General features: G+C 36.2%; 1 protein-coding gene across 6 annotated transcripts in view; it reads left to right on the plus strand.

The window, feature by feature from the left end:
- The first annotated feature begins 1,163 nt into the window (after nt 1–1,163).
- Nucleotides 1,164–16,605, plus strand: part of EPHA6 (EPH receptor A6) — a 925,594-nt gene continuing 910,152 nt past the window's right edge. For 2 of the 6 annotated variants that reach the window (XR_010132886.1, XM_019024875.3), the window contains exon 1: nt 1,166–2,581. Coding sequence is in view for 5 of the 6 variants with exons in the window: in XM_019024875.3 (XP_018880420.3) it covers nt 2,191–2,581 (391 nt within the window). In the remaining variant the exon portion in view is untranslated. Of the gene's footprint in view, nt 2,582–16,605 lie in introns of all 6 variants that reach the window. The other 4 variants (XM_055383474.2, XM_055383472.2, XM_055383471.2 and 1 more) reach the window with 4 other exon arrangements.

A 16,605-nucleotide genomic window follows, 5' to 3' on the forward strand; every position in this document is an offset into this window, starting at 1 on the left:
TATAAACTCTAAAATGAGTTTGCAAATGCTCATGTGGTCAATCAATATCAGTAAGAGTGGCAAAATGAGTATCAAAGTCAGATTTTACTCTTTTAAGTGCCGATATATAAACTCCACACATGGTATCTTTTTAGAAATGATTTGCATACATTTAAGTTGGTGTGGACACCTTCAAAGAGAGGCAGAGGTGTATGAATTCCTAATAAGGATGAGAGTATAGTTACCAATCAGAACCCTTCCTCACATTCTCCAAATCGCTTGTATTTCACCATTTCTCTCCACGCAGCAGAATTTTTGACATGGGACATTTCTTGCTCTCCTTCTTTCTTTCCTTCCAATTTACTGTAAGGCATTAAGTGAAACTTCTTCAGCTATGGTGTGTGGCACAAAAACATCGCAGCGCAGAAATGCATGGAATAGAAGGGTCCTTTCCCTTCCAGAACTCTGTAAGCGTCAAACGCCGACCCTTGGCTCCATCTCCCGCTCCCCTGACCTCTTATCACTGTGCCATTTCCCTCCTGTGCTTTCTGCCCACTTGGAAAATATCGTATATCCTTTACAAGACCGCTACTTTCTCTCCTCTGTTCACATTTCTCCATTACCATCCACATTTTCTCAAAACATTCCGACGGGTTTTGAAGTGGGGTTTTCAACCTCCCTCGACTGTGATAGCCGAAGTCCCTTCAAGAAAGAAAAATGATGTTGGAAATACTAGTAACAAATAAAGTATCACGGAAATCCCCACCCAAGCGATACGGTTTCCTTGACGCGCCCTTAACCAAGGCGTTAAGTTTAGCCTGACAGCATCCCTCCCTCCTTTCGGTTCCTGGCCTGATGAGCCGCCTCCACCTGCGAGCGGTGCAGGCATTTTTGTTGTCGACTAACCCCCTCTAGCGCCGAACTGGCGGCATCCGAGCCGCGGCTGCCAGGCCGGGAGAAGGCTGGGCTTGGCCGGGCTCTACAGCGCTCCGGGCTCCGTCCCTGCCCTGGGCGCCCGCCTCGGCCGCGGGGCGAGGTGGTGGGGACCGCGGACGCCGAGGGTCCTCCCAGTCAGCACGCCGCGTTGCCCCGGCCCTGGGGCGGGGGCCGCGGAGTCCCACCAAGTGGCCCGCGCCTCGGCTTCCAGGAGACCCGAGCGCAGGGAGGGAGTGGGTGCCGCGAGGGGGCGGCTCGCGCGGAGAGAGCCGTCAGCCCACGGCGCCCCTGCGCTGCTGTGGATGTGGCCACGCGCCACTCGGCCCTTGGACTGCTAGGAGAGCGTGGCCCGACGCCACCACGCCGTGGACGCTCGGGGACCCCTGAATCCCAGCGTCAAGGCTGCGACGATGCTCGTGACCTCCACCGCGAAGTCACCTCCGCAAGGCGACGCAAGGACCTCGGCGAGCCCGGGCGCCGTACACCCGCCACTTTCCAGCCTGATGTAACCCCTCTCTGCTGCTTCCTCCCCGCGCTTTGCTTTCTACAACTGGAAGCCGCGGAGGCGGCTACTGCGCTGAGCCGCTCGCTCTGGTGGTCAAGTTTGGGCGACCCGCGCGGAGGAGGGTCGGGCTGACTGCCGCCGCTGAGCTGTCCCCGGACGGGAGCGCCTGTCCACGGCACTCACCCCCTCCAGCGGTAGAAATGTGGAGAAGTAAGTGGGAGGCGGTGTCGGGAGCTGACTCCTCTTAAAACGGTCGGCGCCGCTGCTCTGAAATGGGCGGCTAAGTGCTTGTGGGACTAAGGGCGGCCTCAGAGATGCCCGGAAAACCGCTGCCACGGCCAGAGCGCGGCGCAGACGCGGCAGAGTTGGAGGTGTCCGCGGTGCGGGCCGCTGCCCACGCCGCTCAGGCCAGGTGCTGAGGGCTCAGTCCGCGCCTCGGCCGAACGACTCTCAGCCCCGTTGAGCCACCTCGTCCGCCCGGCTTCCATCGCACCGGCCAGAGGAAAGTTCCCGCGGCCCTCACGCCTCTTCACAGCTGCAGCGCCTCCCCTGCTTTTGGCTCCGCAAGTGCCCACTTGAGTCGGGAGAGGTCCTCGGGCCGCCCCAACTGCCCGCCCCACCTGGCAGTCCGTCCCCGTCCCCGTCCTCGCGGTAAGGCGCTCCCCGCCCCCTCGCTCCCCTCCCCCAAACCACAGCCCGAGCTCGCTCTTGCGCGCGCGCTCTCTCGGGCCCAAGTGAATAGTCCTCGCGCGAGCGGGACACTGTGGTGGATGCAATTCTCCTCGCCTCCAGCCGCGAGGAGCTCCCCGGCGCCGCAGGCAGCGTCCTCCTCCGAAGCAGCTGCACCTGCAACTGGGCAGCCTGGACCCTCGTGCCCTGTTCCCGGGACCTCGCGCAGGGGGCGCCCCGGGACACCCCCTGCGGGCCGGGTGGAGGAGGAAGAGGAGGAGGAGGAGGAGGAAGAAGACGTGGACAAGGACCCCCATCCTACCCAGAACACCTGCCTGCGCTGCCGCCACTTCTCTTTAAGGGAGAGGAAAAGAGAGCCTAGGAGAACCATGGGGGGCTGCGAAGTCCGGAAATTTCTTTTGCAATTTGGTTTCTTCTTGCCTCTGCTGACAGCGTGGCCAGGCGACTGCAGTCACGTCTCTAACAACCAAGGTAAGGGACGGGGCGGAGGAGCGGGAGTGGGTGGGAGGAGGAGGGTGCTTGGAGAACCAGGGTACTGGTTGCCTCCTGCAGGTAACTTTGTACGGGGGTCAGAGTCTCCTGGCTCGCCACACGAGGGGGTCGAGGATGTCCCCTTACCCTAGCGCCCTGTTTACACCGCCCGGGACGGTGACCCCACAGGCTAGGATCCGTTGTGTTTCTAAATGTCTTTAAACGGTAGCGTGAGCATCAGCTGCAGTTGGGTCCCACCGCTGGCGGCCGTGGGACCGCTCCCCGCTGCGCTGTCTCCACTGCAAGTCAGGCTCTGTGGCACAGACTTAATGGAGACTTCTGGCTCTTTGGTGGTCGCTCTTCTCAGGGGAACGTGTGGTTCTCCCACATGCCTTCTTGAAAGGCAGGGTGCTCCCGCTGTACCCCGTGACCAGTTATCAGCCTTTCCCCACCCCTCCGGTGACTCTGCTGCCCTCGCCCAGCCTCAGTCCCCATGCTTCATCTACCATCCAGGCCACCGAAGTAGACTTACTCGAAATTCTTCCTAGACCAGATGCTCCAGATCTGTGTTGGGTTTCATATTCTTGCGGGCAGGGAGTAGAAAAGGGTTTAGGGTGAATTTCCAAGTTGTGAATACCCTATTCATGAAGTCAAGTCACTGACAGATTGCTTGGAGGACTTTGTTTCGGTGGGTAAAGTGGTAAAGTGAAAGTGAATAGTGGGTAAAAAGTGATGGAAAGCCCTTAGAATATTTGAGCATTTTCCCTTTTTCTATTCATACAATCTTCATGAAATGTGTCTCCTTGTATTTCTGCTGTGCATAAAGATCTATAAAAAGTACCACCTGCATATTCTAAGTCCTTTCAGACTAAGCATGAAACAACCATAAAAGTTTCCCAGCATGTATCTGGCTAGATATTCTCTCACTCGTGCTGTAATGACCAACCGATATGTCCCTTCAAATATTATGTGTGGTGGTCAGTTATAGTTATCATTTAACATATAAGGCATATGTTTCAGGGTCTCGAAGTAATTTGCAGGTATAAAAATGGAGGTCAGATGGCTTGAAAGTGTTCACTTTTTGTGTGAGGAGAAGGTTAAGGGAGAAGATAAACAACACAGCGTTCTTTTTTGTCATCAACATATATGGCCATTTTACTTAGAAATGTTATTCAGAATCAGAATAAAATATAATTATTAAATTGTTCTCATTTATACAGTGGTACTTTGGCATATTTTCCTAATTATTACAGTTATTTTAAACTGACAGAATGCAATCACAAATGTGTAGGTGAATTTGGAAACCATACATAACCTTCATGGCTTTGAAGATAGATCACATAATAGATATCAGTTACAGTGTCCTGTTTTGCTGTGGTGGTATATACCATCACACTACATCCCTCATTTATTTTCAAAGACTATGGGTATAAAATGTTGAATAGGTAGTTAACTTCATTTCTGTGAAGATAGAAGATTGTTAAAAAACGTGTAACGATTACCCTTTTTTATTATGACAAAACAATTTTTAATAATTGGAAAGTCAGACATTGATACTGTACTTTATAATAGTAAGTAAGGATACTAGAGATGAATACTTTGAGAGTCAAGTGTACTAGAAGTTTGTAACAGTTGTTCCCATGCAATAATTTCCCCAAACAATGTTTATTTATTTAAATACCTATGATACATCAGTAACTACCCTAGGCCCAGGGGATACTAACATAAATAAAACAGATATCTGAATCTACAAATGACCCTAAAGTGCCATTCTGCCAAAATATGTCCTGTTAAAGCATGACCTTTCAGACATTCATAGTAAGTTTAAAAGCATCGAGATGTTATTTATTAACCTCTTCCAGTAATTTTTATTTGCTTATCTATTTTAATGACTTTCTCATAGTATTTACAGATGTTTGACCTAGAATATATGCCAAACATATGTAATTTATTTATTTTTATTAATTAGCTAAACTTAGTGAATGAGTATTATCCAATTTTCCCATCAGTTAAATAGAAGCATTAAAGATTGTCTACTTAAACTCTTAATTTGAATTTGTATTGATATACTGATAACACAGGCTGTGCATAAGAGTACAGTGGGCAAAATAGTACCTGAAGGTTAAATTGGATAAAATTTAGGTGACTTCTTCAAAAGAACATTATAATCAGAATTTTTATCAGACACAAATTATTACTTATAAAGTGATGCTTTTTACAGCCAAAAGTCATAGTGAGTAGAAATTTTTCGTGACAATAAGTTGAGATAACTTTCAAATATTGAAATCATCACACTAATGGTTAATAACATGCTAGGTTTCTAAATGTTATTCTTAATAACATTTTAGGGATATTTTCCTTATTCATAGTTTCATAATAGATAAAATAAAGCATCTATTTTTAAACATGGAAAATGGGACATTATAGAATTATATGTATTCAACATGGAAAGATAAATGTAAAATATAAATTTGATTTATTATACACATAAAAATAAACAGTAATATAATTCATATTTAGTTTTGAGAAGATGGTTTTAATTGTCCAATAATTTTCACTTTAAAGGCTAATGGAATTAATGTTTTAATTTTGAAATTTGTTATTTTATAGAGGGTAAAGTTACATTTATATGTAACTTCTTCCTGATTAAAGATATTCACAAAATAAAATTTTAATGTTATATATCTGTTTTACCAAATTATATGACATCCTTCATGGCTGAAAAGAATGGATTCACCTTTCCCACAACCCCCACCCCAATCCCCATTTTTCCATACATAAGCAAGGTAAAATGATGATGATAATGACAAAAAAGTAAACTACCTCATTCTTTTAACGTGGTGCAAACAGTAACTTGACTATAGAAAGGATCTCTTTTCTTGTCTTTTAACTGAGTGTGAAGCAGACTGTAAAGATGAAATAAATCAATTTGACTCTCTCTTCCTATGAACCAAACCTCCTTGAATCGATCAGAAAGGTTCTTCCTAGATCACTTCATCTGATTAAGTAAGTGGAAACATGAATTGTGTTTAAATCTCTCTCATAGTCAATTAATTTTCCCTGTATTTAAAACCACAGTATTAATTAAGTGTTAGAAATTTTTATTTTAAAAAGATTTCATCTTTTCAAGGAATATAGCCTTTCATTTCTGTACTATACACTTATATGAATATAAAACACAATCTTGCTTCATGTACAAGTTAACCATTTACCGTGTATCACAGTGGCCAGTAGACACCAGGGATCCATTTATTCAAAGATTATTCTGCAGCAAATACTACTTTATAGCCTAAATGAGTTGATGCATATCTAAGGGTGTGGCTCATGCTTTTACAAATAATCAATTGCGTACTCAAATAATTCAATTAAGTCAAAGTATGGTATGGGTAAGTTAGTCTAGTGAACTTATTTTATTAGCAATACTTTGTGAATCGATTTTCCCCCCAGGCAATTCAGTGACAAACGAAATAAGCAAAACAATAGTGTGGCTGGTTGATTTCATTAAATTTATTAATTTGAGCGAATCAACTGCATAATCCACTGAGTTGTATATAAATACAAATAAATATATCTAAGCAGAAAAACATCTGCTTAACAAAATTCATGGCCTAAAATTAGTTTTATCCATATGTTTTATTCACAAACTCTGATTGAATATTGTTCTTATATTTATAGAAATGGAGACATTGAGGAAATTTTTAAAGATTTTTCAAAAGTAAACATTAAAATACTGAAAATATTAAAAATTTTGTTAAATTAGGAACACTGGGTTACTTAGAAAGAATGTTTCTGAAAGACCATTCATTTAGAAGAAATTAGTTTTTGAGGATAAACTATTTATAGTTGTAAGGGTTCCAGAGATTGTTATCACATCACTTCTTGTTAGACATAAGTATAAATACAACTTAGAATATAATTTTATTATACATTTATAATATAAAATAAGTAATTATACAATTAGTCATTATTGATTAGCATCCAAAGTACAAAGATAAAATGTTTTTATGCAGTTCCAGCAGTGATCATCTAATTGTTGTTTGTTCTGGTCTTGGGATAATACTATATCTAAAAGAAAATTTCTTGCACAAAAGTTATACATAATCCTTAAGGAACTTTTCTTCAAACAAAAAATAACTTAGATGAATATAGTTGAAGTTAATTTAGTATTCATAAGTATAGCACTTTTATATGAATTTCCTAAGGGAAAAGTATATATCTATTGGTACAGGGGAAATTAATGATTAAATTACATCATTTTACTTTTTTGTTACTTTTACATCACAAAATAAGTATTAAAAAATATTAGAGTAGAAAGCCTTTTGTTTCTTTGTTTCTTCACTAATCATTGTTAGTATAAATGACTTAAGTACAAAAGATATAAATTTCCCTCTACCAACCCTTTTTCCCTATCACAATTTCAGTAACTCTCTCTCTTTCCCTCTCCCACCTCACATACACAAATGCTTCTGACTGCATGCTCCATTTGTTCTAAATGGTGAAAGAATAGATCCCAGTTCACACTGTTCATCAACCAAATCTCAACAGTAATAGAAATTTTTTCATTGTACCCTTGACTCACCATTTTGGGTTTACAAACATGCTGGAAATCAATATATATAGTTGGGTGATCAAAATAGTTTGACTTTGTCCAACATACATTGTAATCAAACTAATTTAATACAGGATCAAATTGCGTATCTCTACAGTGTTCTGTTCAACTTGTAATTTAATCAGACTGACATTTAAACAAACTGAAGCTATATTCTGTTCTTGCATTATTTTATTGAGTATTGTTTTTTGTAATCTAAAATTTGGATTATGGATTTAAAAAGAAAGATAAGGCATGTGCACTCATGATATTTGGGTAAGTAAATAAAACAATAAAGATTGTAAAAATTATATATGGATGAAGCAACAAAGACACTAAGAAAGTAACAGGAGAGATGTGCTATTTGAAATGGGACAGTTGGAAAAACTTGTCTTTGAAGGTGACATTGAAACCTCATTCTCAGGGAAGAGAAAGAGCTCATTCTGCAGAGTGGGAAGAAGTGCGTAACATATAGTGGAAACTGACTGAGCAAGGGTCTCGAAGAGAAATGAGCTTGACACATTTGAAAAACTGAGTCCAGGGTGGACTGGAACTTACTTTGCAAGGAAGAGAGTTGCAGAAAGTGAGGTCTGAAAGATAGTCGGGAACCAGAGTCCTCAGAGTAGAATAAGATTCATGTTAAGAAACTGAATTTTTATATTATCCTAGATAAAGCATGAATCTATAGGGAGGTTTTGACCAGTTGAGTAAAATGAACCAATTTACATTTTAGTAGCACCATGACTAGTGAGCAAAAACTTAATTGGTAGATGACAAGAGTAGAATTGGGAGTCAGTTGCAGTTGTCCGGGCAAGATGTATGGTGGCCTGGCATAGAGTGATGTCGGTGGAGCTGGAGAGAAGAAGATGGGTTTGAAATATGTTTTGTAAATAGAATTTATGGGAACATCTTGTCTTTATAGAAAAATAAATGCAAGAAGCCCAGATAAATTTTTCATTATTCCTCATTGAAATTACCTTACTAAATATTGATAATTGCAAGGGATAAGGAAGATGGAGTAGAACAAAAATATGTAGCAAGGCTGAGATGTGTATTATCCCCTTTATTCAGTCCAAACAATAATTTAAAATATAATTTTAATAGAACAGTTTCGTTATTTCAAACCATTGTACATAAGGTAAACTCATTTGGATCAACAAATGCAATTTGATTCATTTCTGACATGGTAACTTTTTATATGTAGTTATTTTTTGTCAGCGAACGACTGTACAAGTATGTAGGGACATCTTCATATGGCAACATAGTAAGCCAGCAGAGTCTAGGTTTTGGCTAATAAGGAGCAATATTTGAGGATTTGACATATGTACCAGTTTTATTCATCTCTATTATGATCAAATTACTGTTATTGAAAACACAAATTCTAAGTGATACTAGATATAAAATAATGTGTTTTCAGATACTTTCAATTATACTTATCTGTTTTGTTTAAATGAAGAAATGTTCAGCAAGACCTAGAAAATGAGATTTCAGGATATGTGATATTTTTGGGGATGGAGTGAGGGAAGAAACTGTTATACTTTTAAGTAAACAACAGTAAATTTTATGCAATTAAAAATTTTATATGACCAGTCAATTACTGATTATTTTGAGTTACCTTTTAATACTACTACATTAAAATAATTATTAAATGTAGAGAACATAAAAATTCTTAACACTCTTACACACTGTTTTTTTAGAAAATTCATATTCTGGAGATACTTCATTTAAATGTTTCTAAATGTATTTAAACATATATCCAAATGCAGTAAATCTTACATTTTACTTTAGTGCTTTAGAATGTTCTGGAAACTCCTATTTTTATAGTTATTTCATTTAAATAAACTATATAACTTCTTATGGGCTGTACAGTTTCAGTTTTCAATTATAAATTCTCTAAAACAAAATGATTATTTAAGCAGATATTTATTGCCTGCTATATGACTAGGCAGTGTATTTGCCATACATAAAGTTTCAAAGAGAACTTTTTTCTCCCAGGATATATGATCCACTAAAGAGTTTACAGTCTGTTTCCAGATCTGATAGGAAAAATTTGTTTTCTCAAAATCAAATTAATAATCAAGTATAAAACTTTAAAAATGTATTTGTTATATCACAGTGTATACCAATTAACCCCAATAAAGAAGATTTATGTAAAGATTTATTTAAAAATATCTATTATTTTATTACATTTTATTTTAAAGTTAAGATAATAAGTCACTCAGCAACCATAGATTTAATATCAGGCATTATGCTAAGTATTGAGGTTACAAAAAGATTATCTTCATATTCTGTTCTCTTGAATCTCAGTTTGCTTACTGGCATTTTATATTTTGAGTAATTGATATTTATTTTTCAATTACTTGGTGGTTTCTATAAGATGAAGAATTTTACAGTAAATGATGTTGCATGGGAGAAAGGGAAGAGAGTAAAGAATTGCTGTGTACCATATGTGTTTTATTTGTAAATTGCTTCACAAGACTCTTCTGATGTTAGTTGTATGGATTGGCAGATATTCTATTTAATTACATAAAAATGTATAAATATGCATTTTACAAACATGTTCATATGTACAAAAAATAAATATTTCACACATTTAATGACTTATCGTGGACGGATGTGTGAGTTGAGCTTTTGTTCAAAATATGTTAGACTGGCCTATTCTGGTGTGCTTATTTTTGGTGGGTTAGTTATTAAAAACTAATTCATGTTGAAGATGCTAAGCTTCCAATTTCAAATCGTAGCAATTGTATGTTTTAACTGAGCTTTGTGAGAATTGGGATGAAAGTGTGTATTTTCACTCCAGTTCCTGAAAAATATATTGAGCTAGTTTCCCGGGATTCTGAGTCCTCCAGCTTTTGGCCTATTTTGTGACCTGTGCTTGATAGATGTAATTGACAACTCATTGTGCTTCCTGCTATTTTACTTCGTAACTTCAAACGTAAAAGGCGTACTTTTTGATCAGAGGAAATATGAAATAACATTGCCTTAGAAAATGGATGTTAAGGAGATAGAAATATTTAATTTATTATTTTACTCTTGTAATGTTAGGTATCTATGTGGATATCTGGATAAAAAGTGAGATACTTTATATATAATTTAAAAGTATATTTTAAATAATTTTATATATAATTTATTATGTTAATTCACTAATAACAGTAAATTATGTGTTCTTTCAGGTGACTGTACTATAATATGATACTTGTATTTTGAGCTACATGAGTGTTGCAAAGAGAATCACATTCTTAGTGTATAGAGTATAACACCTAGAAATAGGAAAAGCACTAACTTTTAATATTAAAAAAGATCCGTAACTTTTTAAAAAGTATAGAAACTTGCCTACTTGTGGTAATTATATTTAGATGTATTTAAAGCAAGTTAATAAAGATAAATGTTGTGTACTAGGAAATAAAAAAATTTCATTAATATATATTCTAAGTAAGAATTATCTAAGAAAAGTTGATATGATTGCCCCCAAATTTGAGTGGAATTAGTCTTGGTAACACCTTAATTTTTATTTTTAAAGAGAGGCATAGTGTTCCATATGTTGATATAAAATGACACTAATATTGCAAAATATAATTGAAATTAAATGAGTAAATAGAGAATTTAAGTATGTAGAGGCCAATAAATTAGTTATTCTGAGAATTGATATCTCACACAAGTAAAATTGATTTTTAAATACAATGCAGTAGCTAAGTAGCTATAAACATACCAATGATTAAAGAAAAACAGAGTCAGGAGAAAAGCTGATCCATGGCAGTATTGTTTAAATGATTCTATTTGTTAAGGATTCTCTCTGGCTGTATATATTGAACCATACTCTGGCCTAGGTCCCTTGATTTATTCCAGTATATAAGTGGCCATTTCTGACAAACAATCTTAGCTAAAACTTTTTTTAATATTAAAAATCTCTTCTTTTCTTTCTCTTGAGTTAAAGCATACTTAAATAGTATTTATCTTGTGAAGGCAAGTGAAAATAATTAGTAGTTGCCATGAAGTGTGATAAGAAATAGTCGAGCAGCAGATTCCATTGTACAAAGTCATAAAAGAATTGTGTCAATTTTTGAAATAAAATGAAATCTAGTATTGGTCCACTTGCTAGCAATCAGCATTAATGCCTCATCAAAAAAATAAAGACTGGAATATCTTGGAAAATTGTAGAATACTAGAACATTTAATGAGAGAAGTTCATTGTCACCTAGGCTATTTCATATGTTCAATTTAATGAGGGAGCAGTCAGAAAGAGATCTTCATTTTCATCTGAAAAAGAAACAGAACAACTTTGGAAATGTGTACTGTTGGTGTAGCACATTGCTTAACATGGTTAGAAAATTAGTGGAAATTAGCATACTCTAATTTTATTGTTATTTTTATGATACCATAGTAGAGCAAAAAGGTACTTATGGTATGATAACTTATTGTCTTACTGTGTTATGGTATAATAACTTCATTTTATAGGTTAGAAAAAATGTAGTTCACCTAGGTTATTAAAATAACAGTTTGCTAGTTTGTTTAATAAAAATTACACATGTAAGAACCTGTATAATATTGACTACTTTACGACCAGCAATCTATTTGTTTTCTTAGATTTTTCAAGAACCCTATTAACCAGAAATGTGGAGTTAAATTTAATAATTTATTTTAAGGTTAGTAATCTAAAGTTTTAATAGGTTTATTAAAGCTAAATGGTATATAATTTTAAATGCTACCAAGCCTTAAAATCAGATAAAATTTTAAACATATTTCTATTGTAAATTTCTCAAATATTTCGTCATTGCAATATATCTGTAGTTATCTTTGGGTTTTTAAAGTTTATTCATTTTAATTTTTTTCCTTTTATATAAACATTTAGGTTCTTAATCTCATAGGTTTTATATATAATATACGTTTTTTCTGGAATTCTCAAACTAGTTCTGCAATAAGCAAATATTCATCCAATTTTTAAATGAAATATTTTGACACCTATTATGTTTGGTGTGTTGAGAAACAGGAAACACAAAGGCAGGCCACTGCCCCAACTTGTGAGAGCTTACAGTTTAGCTAATGACATCAGTAAATAATTAAAACAATTTTCAAATATCAAAGTTACATGTATTCAGCTGTACAGTTGGTAAGTTACCATCTACAAACTATTGTTTACAGAAATGAAAAGTACTGTTCTCAAGGATTTAGGAATTAATATACAGAGACATTGAGAATAAATATTCATTTAGTATATTGGTCATGACCATATGTTAGCCATGATTTGTGTGACTCCTTAAAATGAAATAAGATCTGCCAGCTCCCCCGCCCCTGCCCTCCCGCAAAGGACAGTGTTATAAAATTGAAGAGGTATAGCTGAAATTAAAATACAATATAAGATGGATAAAATGAAGAGAAATGATATAAACTTTACATACAAATAAGCCTGAGAACTTGAGAAGCTTGAGTTATACATGGGAAATGAAAATGAGTCTCACATTTATCAGGATTTGTCATCATGAATATATGAAAATAATTAGAGAATTAAGATGAATGACTCCTCCAGAGACCTCCATTTTAAAGTAACTGAATTAGTTTTTATGCGTTTAAAGATTAAAACTTATGCATTTAAGGATAAAAAATTAATATCCAAGTGAATAATGTTAGATTGAGCATAGAACTTTTAAATAAGTGATGTGACTTGGCTTTTTTTTTAAAGCTTTATCTTACCCTTTAAAAATGTTATATTTAGTGATGAGAGCTTTCTTTAAAACATAACAACACAAAATCTAAATTTTGCTAGATTCTGTATGCTTTTGTTTATTGATTATTTTACCTTTAGATGAACATAAAATTGACAGTACATGTATGGTTTACAATATATCCAATTTAAAATATTTCTTCAAATACCTATAGTTACTTGTCATCCCCTATCATGTTAAATATTTTTATTGTTATTTTGTCTTTCCTAACTGTATTAAATATTTGTTTTTAGTAGTATTGCAGAACTTTGGAATTGCTGGTGTTCTTTAATATTTATCTTTAGAAATTGGGTAAATTGTTGTTTGATAGAGCCTTTATTTTTATATTTGAGAAGCACATAGAATTAGAAATTGCTGCCGGAACTTGGTGTTTTTAAACAGAGAAAAATCAATAGCAGATTACCCATGATTAGCTGTTGACATTTAGATTTGTACTTTTAGAATGTCAAAAAGCAGTGAAAACTATCAATCTAGTTTCTGTATTATAATTATACTCTATTTTTAAATTAAACATTTTATGGTCCTTCTTCCTATATATGTGATATAGCCTTTTGGAAAAAATTAATTATAATAATTAAAGATATTTTGATAAAAATGATGACCTTTAATAATTATTTAGTCAAAAATTAGAGGTCTACTGATAACGCTAATAGATTATCCCTCACTTTGAATACATCTAGGTTTTTTTGTTATAATTACAACACCCTATTGCAGGCATCATTTTTAAATTGTGAAAATAAATATTTTTATAAGGTTAGATTAATATATTTCTTCTATAATCTTTATACAGTATCTAGCATATAGTTATTTATTGCTGTCATAAAAGTTATTTTAATTCTATGCCAGATTATATATCATAAGTCTTTGATGTGTTTTCTCTGATAGTAGATTATTTACTTAGGGTGTAAGAATCTGACTTATAACCAGACTTTACTGAATTGGACATATTTCCAAAGTTTTGATACCTTAATTCTAAAATATTTTAGATAGACTGTACTACACACATAAGACACTTGTGATACAGATCCCATTTTTTCAAATGCATCTCTAGCTTGGGTGGAAATTCCACTCTAGATATGGCACTAGAATATAAGAGGCTTAAATGGTACCTGTAAAACTAAGGGAAAACCACCAGTTTCCTCTTTAGTATATTAGTAAATGATTTATTTACTCTCCAAGTCTAAGATTATCCTGTTCAGTGCAGTTGCTTTCAACTTCTGGTTTAAAATATGAACTTGCTCTATTCCAGTGCTAAGGTAGGGAATATTTTATGTGCATTGGCTATTTTCCATGTCTTTCTATTAGTTGTTCTTAAATTGGAAAGATTGTGGTTTATGCTTTTATGTCTAAGTTCTTTATATAGTCCTTATATATCTCACGTTATTTCCAAATATTTTTCCCAAGCTGTCTTTTAATTATGTTTATTACAGTTTCAAAAACAAAATTTGCTTCAGCCATCAAATTTTTTCACTTTTCCTTTTGAGATTTGCTTCTGAAGACTCATGCACACATTGGTCAGTAGGCAATTGTGAAATAAAATACCCATTTACCAACAGCTGAATAAGTACTTCATATACTAGTGATAAGCTCCCTGATAATAGGTCAGTTGTACAATTACGACTAATGGAACTTATTAAGTGGGGTTCCTTATCTTCCAATTTAAATCGGCCTAAATTCAGTCACCTAATATACATATGAAGAAGAGTGTTTGACACCTGCCTGGGTGTAGTTGGATGCCAGAGGGTGGGGAAGGTAAAGTCAGGCTTAGGAGGAGCATTTACATGGATGGAGGCTGACACAAAAGCATGGGCATCTGGCTTTACTACATGTGTGCACTGATCTTAAAGCCTCACACACGTTATAGTCTTCTCATTTGTCCAGCTCTGAGAAAGTTTTTCTTGAGTGGGAAAAGCTAGAAAGCAGTTGAAAGAAAGTTGAGAAGTTGAGTAAGAACTAGGATGACTCTCCATGTGAAAGCAAAGAAGTTTTCTTTTCCAGCCCTCATTCCTTAACATTGAATATTTTTGGAGGAGTTTATGATTTTTATGGAACAATGTGTATTATTCTTTTTTGTTAATTTTTTGAGTTAAAAAAATGTGTAGAGAACACTTGCCCATCCTATTTAACTTCATTTTCTAGATATGTTATGGCTTCAGGTTAATATATCATGCCTCAGAGGATGTTATGATGGCAAGTATTTCTTCTGAAGATATAAAGTGTGCTAGAAAGCAATTTAACAGAATAGTGAAAACTGTTCATATACTCAGATCAATGAATTCCACTTTTATGAATTTAAATTCAAGACAAATGACAAGGAAAAGACAGGCCAATAATTATATCCAAGGATTTTCATCTCAGCCTTATTTATAAAATGGGAGAATTGGAATCAAATGTCCCAAAATAGGAAAATATTTTTACAGAGATAACTTTCTTTATTTGAAAAAAAGATTCTTCAACAAGGGCATGTGCATCAACAGGAGTCCCAAATTCCTTTGCATGAATTAAATGGATAGACTTGTTTGGCTGCTAAGAGAGAATATAAGAGAATTGACAGAAGAATAAGGAAAGAAGGCTTGCAAGAACAGTCTAATGGAGATTCAGGGGTTACTTTAGAGTGGCTAAGAAGACAGTTAAAAATTCGTGATTATTGTTCTGTTTCGGGTTGTCTTTGTGGCTAGGATGTTAACTCCCTCTTCATCCCAACATCTTTACTTTGAAACTTTCACCAGTCTGTTATACTCTGGAAAAATAAGAATATAGAAGAGAGAAATAAAAGTTCTCTGAGAAAAGGAAATCAGTTTCCCCCATCCCTGCAAAAAGAAAAAAGAAAAAAAGATCTCCTAAAGATATCAGAGTTTAGTTAATTGGGGTTCTACTAAACTTTTGCCCTATCCTTTTAGGCTGTTCAGAACAGCAGCTGGGTCAGGAATTTTATTCCCATCTGATACTAAAATGAGTTCCTAATTCCTTCAGAGGAGATAACGTGGACCTATCTAACATGACAGCATTCCCACAGAATTTACAAAGAGCAAAGGAATGAAAGAAAATTAAAAAAAACTACCTATGTGTCCACGATGTGTGCTCTTTCTCTTATCAGGAAACTCATGTCAAGAGTATGAGAGGTGGTGTTTAGGGATGGAAAAGAAATCTTAAAGTAACCTTAAGGATATGGAATCCACTTTCATATGCTTTAGACACACCAGCTCCACCTTTGTTTTTATGAGTGCTTAGGAATGGCTTGTCCACCTGTCCTTTGTTCCTGGAAATAAACCCTGGAATCAGATATTCGACCATGGTTTCTGGCCAGATTAAAATGGGGAAGTATTTTAGCAAAAGTGAAAGAGATAGGCTGTGTCTTTCTCCATCTCCATTTTCCTGGATGATCAACACTGTTCCATTCCCAACACCTCCACAGCTCCATCATTCTGAGCTTCCTAATACGTTTTGGTGGTTTTGCACAGCCACCAGTCTAGACTGTCCTTGCTGCCTGGTATCCAGCCAAGAGCTGACTACACATCCTCTTGATTTTTAGCAACCAGAGAATTAATTTTATCACATGCTCTTACTGACAAATGAATTTCCATTTTTGAATGGCAATACTTGCAGATCTAGAGATAATGTAAAAATAATGACTTATTCAAAGTTGGGGTGCCTAGGGTCAGGAAATAGATTTCTACATATGGACTAAGCTCCAGACTCATGTTTATTGACTA

Source organism: Gorilla gorilla, chromosome 2 (genome assembly GCF_029281585.2).
Source record: "Gorilla gorilla gorilla isolate KB3781 chromosome 2, NHGRI_mGorGor1-v2.1_pri, whole genome shotgun sequence".
NCBI classification, from domain to species: domain Eukaryota; kingdom Metazoa; phylum Chordata; class Mammalia; order Primates; family Hominidae; genus Gorilla; species Gorilla gorilla.